This window comes from Gekko japonicus, unplaced genomic scaffold (assembly GCF_001447785.1).
Source record: "Gekko japonicus isolate JY-2015 unplaced genomic scaffold, Gekko_japonicus_V1.1 scaffold1923, whole genome shotgun sequence".
NCBI lineage: Eukaryota > Metazoa > Chordata > Lepidosauria > Squamata > Gekkonidae > Gekko > Gekko japonicus.
Window position 1 is genome coordinate 165,662 of NW_015167594.1, and position 7,413 is coordinate 173,074.

At 41.3% G+C, this 7,413-nt stretch overlaps 1 protein-coding gene across 1 annotated transcript in view; it reads left to right on the top strand.

Annotated features, from left to right (window-relative positions):
• Positions 1-7,125, top strand: part of OCLN (occludin) — a 35,031-nt gene extending 27,906 nt beyond the window's left edge. Inside the window, exons 7-9 of the mRNA XM_015413965.1 lie at positions 3,807-3,978; positions 5,486-5,527; positions 6,513-7,125. Coding sequence (XP_015269451.1) covers positions 3,807-3,978; positions 5,486-5,527; positions 6,513-6,614 — 316 coding nt within the window. The 3' untranslated portion in view covers positions 6,615-7,125. The remainder of the gene's footprint in view (positions 1-3,806; positions 3,979-5,485; positions 5,528-6,512) is intronic.
• The last annotated feature ends 288 nt before the right edge of the window (positions 7,126-7,413 follow it).

Consider the following 7,413-nt stretch of genomic DNA (forward strand, 5'->3'; position numbering starts at 1 on the left):
ACCTGTATAACAGTCAAGAAGTGACAGAACAGGATATGGAACAACTGATTAGTTTAGCATAGGAAAATGAGTACGATGAGGATGTATAGTGTCCCCTTGCTTATTTAATTTATATGCAGAGTACATCATGCGAAATGCCAGCCTGGATGAGTCAGAAGCTGAAATTAAGATTGCCTGGAAAAACATCAACAACCTCAGATATGCAGATGATACCACTCTAATGGCAGAAAGTGAAGAGGACCTAAAGAGCCTCTTGTTCGAGATGAAAGAGGAGAGTGCAAAGGTTGAAACTCAACATCAATAAAACTAAGATCATGGCATCTGGCCCCATCACTCCTTGGCAAAGAGAAGGGGAAGTCATGGAAGCAGTGACAGACTTCACATTCCTGGGATGCAAGATCACTGCAGATGGTGACAGCAGCCATGAAATTAAAAGATCCCTGCTCCTTGGGAGAAAAGCGATGGCAAACCTTGACAGCATAATAAAAAGTAGAGACATCACCCTGCCAACAAAAGTCTGCATGGTCAAAGCAATGGTATTCCCAGTAGTATTGTATGGCTGCGAGAGTTGGACTATAAGGAAGGCTGAGCACTGAAGAATAGATTCTTTTGAACTATGGTGCTGGAGAGGCCTCTTGAGAGTCCCTTGGACTGCAAGGAGATCAAATCAGTCAATCCTAAAAGAAATCAACCCTGACTGTTCCCTAGAAGGCCAGATACTGAAGCTGAAGCTCAAATACTTTGGCCACCAAATGAGAAGGGAGCACTCACTGGAGAATGACGGTGTTTGAAGTCGTAATAAGCAAAGCACCGCCTGCCTTGATGCAGAGTATTTACAGTTTATTATACAAGTATTTACACACAGTCCACAGGAACTCCGCATTCGGCTGTTAGACCGACAAACTGCTTTGCCAGGCACTAGTAACCACATAGGCAGTCGTAGTGAACTCAACTACATTCTATATATACAGGTACACAACCAATCTCAGTACAGTACATTACAAAATGCCGAGTCATAGTGACTCCTTGAAAGCTGATGCAATTGGCTGTCATGTGACCTCAGAACTGTCAAAGTAGATCACACAGATCTCAGTGACTGCTGTCATCTTGAATAGCATCACACTGTATATGCCAACAGAGAAGACCCTGATGCTGGGAAAGATTGAAGGTCAAAGAAGAAGGGGAAGGCAAAGGATGAGATGGTTAGACAGTGTTATCGAGGCAACGAACATGAAATTAAGCGAACTCTGGAGCATGACGGAAGACAGGAGAGCGTGGCGTGATGTGGTCCATGGGGTCACGTAGAGACGGACTCGACTGTGCAACTGAACAACAGGCAGAATAAAATCAATCCTGAAATAGGCGATAATTTTAAATTACACAGAGATAAAGATGAAAAAGTGGTACTTATCACAAGATGAGCAGTCAGTAATAGAGCCTACAGAATAAAGCAGCTTCATAGAATTAAAACAGTGACTGTCTTGTGGGATAAAACTACTTTCACAGATTTCTGGAAGGTAAAAAGAGAAGGGATTTGGCAGGCTTCCTGGACAGTCAATTTCATGTTCTGGGGTGGGGGGCACAGCTGAAATACCTGTCCTGCAACAGGCCTGTAGCCAGCAGTGGAGTACTGAAAGCAGTGCCCCCCTATCGAATTTGCAGTGCCCCCATGGCTCACCCTCCGCAGCCAGGCCCACCGACCAGCCACATGCGCACACTCCTTAGCCTCCGCTCACCACTGCATGGCATTCACCTTGCATGGTTTCCCTTCCCCTGCAAAGCTGGGTTGGCTCTATTTCAAGTTGGCTCTATTTCAAGTTTTCTGTCACACAGAGAAAGGGCTGGCATCTGCGCTTGCCCTACTGGGCCTGAATTTTGAGGGCAAGGAGACCTTGGTTTATGACCCTGTGCCCTCACAATGAACCTGCAAGCAAGGCTGGGAGGGCCAAGCAGGCTACATAGGCAAGCTATGGAGTGACTGGCTGGTGGGCAGCAAACAAGCAGATGGCCTCCCTCCAGTCAACGGTGCAGCCGGTGAGCCACCACCCAGGCATAGCGGGAGCCTGATTTCCCTTGCCTGCTCTGCGGGCCCAGGTCACCCCCCCCCCCATAATTCTAAAATAAGGTCAGTGGGGCTTTATTTAGATGTAATTAGTGCCCCCTCCTGAAAAAATTCCTGGCTATGGGACTGCCTGCAAACCTGCCCATCTCATCTCCTATTAATGCAGGAACACACAGCAGGGTGCTAGTAGCTGTTCTTACATCCCAGGCAAGCTTATGGAGGTGGAGATGATTCTTCACTTTGGTAGTCGCTACACTGTTTTGCTGTCAAGGTGTCAACTCAAGAAGATTTGTTTAGGGCAGAGCAAAAAAGTACAGGTAGGCGCAGCTGAATGCTTTTTATTTAGGAGCCCAGCCTCTGAAAACTGTTTGCAGAACACCCACTTTCCCTGAGATGCTGCTTATGTGCCTACAGAAACAATGAATCCTATGCCTTAATAATGTGGTCCAAGTAGTTACATGCTGATCCATGAAGCTTTAAGTGAAAGTGACCTTGGATCAAGTATACCAAGTATATCTACTTTACACTGGTCATGAATCTAATAAAAGTAATAAAACACAGTTATCTTCTGTCATTGTCCAAACATTTGTAAGCCCAGCTTCTGCCATAGAATCACCATATACAATTTATCGCAAATAAAACCAGTGACTCTTTTTGTATAAGCTGATGGAGAAACTCAGTTGTGTGTTATATAAAAGCTATGGCAGCTTGGTGCAATCAGTCAACATATGTCACCTGAATGAAACTTGTATTGCTTATTAAATAAACAATGGCAATTCATACTTGTGTGGTTTATAAAAAGAAAGTGCCTGTGAAATGCAAAAATTGTGGTTATGGTTTTGGATAGCTATACTGAAATATGTGGTGTGGAGAAGAGCCAAATAGTAATTGTAACCTCTAGAAATGGCAGTCATGCTAAAAGAAGACCTAACATACTAAAATGTTTGTTGCATATGCATAACTATATACAATAGTTACTCAATACAGAAACTGCAACATCATGCACACCCATAATTAAATAGCTGAGCTGGCTTTCCAGTATCTTTTTATTCAAAGATTTGAAACAATAGTGCCTGTACTAGTGTTTCAAGTGTGGAACTGCACCAAAGAAAACTAGTGCAATTGAAATCCATTGCAGTTGATTTGATCAAGTCAGAATATGTAGAATACTAGCAGTCTATTAAAACGTACCACAATGCTGTATGTTAGGGCAGAAAGTGCAATCTGAGAATGAAGCAGTGTAGTATGTTACTAAGACTGTTTTGGGTGCCAACAATATTCTCAGAGCCAGAACTACTCTGACTGTATGTTTCCAGGGGGTCGCTGTGTTGGTCTGTAGTAGAACAGTTACATTTAAAGTCCAGTAGCACCAACAAGAGTTTCAGGATATAAATTTTCAAGAGTCAGAGGTTCGTTTGTCAGATACAAGTAGAGTAGAAGGTTCTACTGGACTCAAATCTATACGTTTCCGGTAAGATAATATATTCATTGTTTTGTGTGCTTTGGGTTGGATCCAATGACTCCCTTCTACTAATTAAGAAATCTCTGTTTATGTGGAAAAAAATTATTTGTGCAAGATTGCTGTAGAAATATAAAAGTTCAGGTGGCAGAATGAGCGCATCTAAATTTTATGCCGAAATGATGGCAGAATTAATTTAACTACCAATTACATTAGATATTGTTTCCCTGTAAATCAACCAAGTTCCCTCATTGTCCGCTTCCTTGATATGATATGTTTACACAGGGAATATCCAGCTGTATCATCAGACCATCAAAGGCAAGCATACAAGCGAGACTTTGATGCAGAGCTGCAAGAATACAAGCGTTTGCAAGCGGAGCTTGATGCAATCAGTAAAGAACTCTCCCGCCTTGATAAAGCATTGGATGACTACCGTGAAGACAGTGAGGAATATAAGGTAATTCTATTGATTTAAACTTTATTCACTGTATGAGGAATCTTGAATTCACAGAAGAGTGATGCTTCTTACCATTGCTTGGCTGTGTGGTAGAGTTAAATTCTGGTTTTAAGAAGCTGTGTTAAGTCTATCACCTGCTTTTTAAACCAGGCTTCTCCCTGCAAAAAGGCCCTTTAATTTCTATAAATGAACATATATGGCTACTGATTTTTCCGCTTTGTCCTACTGATTCAGTAGTAGGTGAAAACTAGGGGGCCACGAACCGATTACTCTAATTCCAGACTAATGTGAAGAAAGAAGGAGTGCATGCTGTTCATACAGAAAATCGTGGGTTCAATCTCCCATGTCTCCACTTAAAAAATTCTGAGCAGGGGACGGGAAGACCTCTGGCTTGGGCATCTGCTGATACACCGCAAAATAAATGATGCTGGCTAGAACAAAAGTCTGATTTGAAATGGGAAGACTGCTTGATATGCTGAGAGGGCTGGCTTCTATGCAAATGTAAAATGAATTGGTGTAGGAAGGAAGATTATTATGATTGGTATGATCCTTCTTGTATAAGTGTCTCTCCAGATGCCATTGAAAGTAATAACTAGAAATACGGCATCTCAGTTGCATGGATTTGTAGAAATTTCTCTAATGATAAGTGTCTCTTAGGCTATGTAGTCGTGAGCAGTTTTGTATTAATGAGGAAAGGATGCTGTGCTTTGAGATGACAAACAAACCTACATTGTAGCCTGAAAGCTAGTTGGAACTCCCTTGTGCTACCAAAGATTTAAGCACCTGCAGTTATGAAGGAAGTGACATTGTTAATGAAGGTATTTCCTTATCTAGTATGCTCAACAAGGAGGTTGAGTGGGAGTTAACAATATGCAAAGTATTTGTTGCTGTTTATGACCTCTGTTGAGGAAGCTGTAGGTGTTGAATTCTAAAATATCAGAGTTCTTTCCTACCATGTATGGTTGAGTCATCTGATCTTCTAAGCAATTCTATGCTTGTAATATAGTAAGTTGGGGACTCTTTCTACAGGTGTCCTTAGTCTGTTGTGCTCTGCTCATAGCTGGATGTTTTGCCCCTGTCAGCAGTCATGCATAGAATCTGTTAATAATACTTCAGCATGAATCAAAGCTGTTTTTTCTGTTTCACTATTCCTTGTTTTCCATCAAATCCCATTTGTCTTCCTCTGGTCTGCATAGCTGGCAGTGGCTCTCTAAGATGTCAGGCAAAGATTCTTTTCAGGCTTACTAATAGGAAATGCTTTTTAACTGGAGGTGCCAGGAAACTACCTGTGAGCAAAGTATGTGTACTACTACTGAACTCTCTTCCACTTTGATAGTGTGTCTAATCAATTTTAATGAGGAAACGGGGTGGGTGGGCTTCCTTCACATGTACACTATTGTTTTTCTCCTTCAAAAATATTTATAGAGCCTTTATAATTTAGCTTCCTTATGTTAGATTTTGGAAAATGTGTGTGTTAGTCTAATTCAAGCCTTTCCCCCCCTGTCAGGTTGCTGCTGAAGAATACAACAGACTGAAGGATATCAAAGCTGTAAGTTTACTTAATTCTTTCTTGAAATGTAAATTTAAACAGGGATTTCTCCTTTGCCAGTAGTGTGCTAACCTAGAAGTGACATAACTGGACATAATTTTCACAGTTCTCCAGTGTCAATTTGATTATGTTGCATACCATACTGTGCATACATACTTACAAGTAAATCCAATTGTATTAAATGGAGCTTACTCTCAGAAAAGTGTGCATGGTAATACATCCTGTCTTTTTTTTAAATAAAGTTTATAATGTTTCTACTTTTTAGAAATACAGCAGTTATTTCCGTATCCCACAATTACATTATAGTTCTGACTTTGTAACATTTTTAGAGCTACCACTCTAAAAAGCTATGACAGACTTTTCTTATAGGGGTTGGATACAAATATAACAAGTAAAACTAATGAATCTTCTGGAATTGGATATTCTGGAGACCTAGCCACAGGCTGGAAAAGGTGTCTCTCCCCCCTCCCCCCCAGTTATCCTTTAGTATAGCAAGTGACTTAACATTTCAGCGATATGGACATTTTATCTGTATAGTGCAAATTCTGTAAAATGTGATAGCAACATCTAAGTCTGACAGGTACAGCCTTAATGCAATTGGAAAGTTTGTTTTCATTGGCACATTTGGTGATAGGCAGAGCAGCTATTGAACACCTCTGTATAATGCCTTGGCACATATTTGGTGATTTTACTACTGTTGCTGCAACACACTTGATGAAATAGTAGTCCGTGCATTCAGGAGGTTCTGCATGGGTATATTGTGCCACAGCAGTTTCCACTGCTTAAGAAGCGAATGGCCGTTAAAAACTGCACTGAAGCAACTTTTATGGAGGCAACTTTTATGGAAAGGGAAGCTTTGGCCGTATGGGTCACTTGTGCTTCTTTTGCATAAATGCTGATATGGACCCCTTTGACTAATATAACAGCCTTAAAGATGCTTTCTTCCCCCTCCATAGTAACCTTGCATTGCATTTTTTCTCTCTAGTCATCAGACTATAAGAACCGAAAGGAGCACTGCAAGAGGCTGAAGAGCAAGCTATCGCACATCAAAAGGATGGTCACTGATTATGATAGTCGGAAGTCATAACAAGGGGGAGGGAGCGTATTTGCTTAAATATGTATACTTTCATAAAGCTGGGATGCAGTTGTTTTGGATCACAGGTAATTGAAGAAAGCTATTGTTTCTTTTTTTACTTTACAACTGCACACATTTGTGCCATGTTAATATGAAGCCTGAACTTTGGCACTCCATATATTAGGGCCTTTCGTACTTTTCACTGATTCAAGGGATTTTGTCCTGTACATCCTTCACATGCTGTTGGCCATAATGTAAAGGACTTTAAAAAATTGTTTACCTTATATCTCTGTAATGACTTGTGCTCCATTTTCCTTGGCATGTTGCTATGTGCCTTTTAAAAGCAGTTACAAAATACTGGGTATAGTCTTCCAATTCCTTTTACAAATCCTACTTGTGTTTGTTGTAGTGTTGTATGCTATTTACAGTGTGGGTTTGGTGCTTTTCATAGAATAGGACGGGACCTCCATGGTCATCTAGTTCAACCCCCTGCACAATGCAGGAAATTCACAAATACCTTCCCCTCCCACCTCCAGTGACCCCCTGCTCTATGCTCTGAAGAGGGCAAAAAAAAACCCCTCCAGGATCCCTGGCCAAACTGGCCTGGAGAAAAATTGTTTCCTGACCCCAGAGTGGCAATCAGCATTTCCCTGGGCGTGTAAGAAAGGGCCACAAGAACTAAGCACTGATTCAACCCTTCCTGCCTTCCCTCTCATGAGCTGCCTAAGTTCACTGAATCAGCATTGCTGTCAGATGGCCATCTAGTCTCTGTTTGAAAACCTGAAATGTTAATTTTACTGCTTTGCAAGTT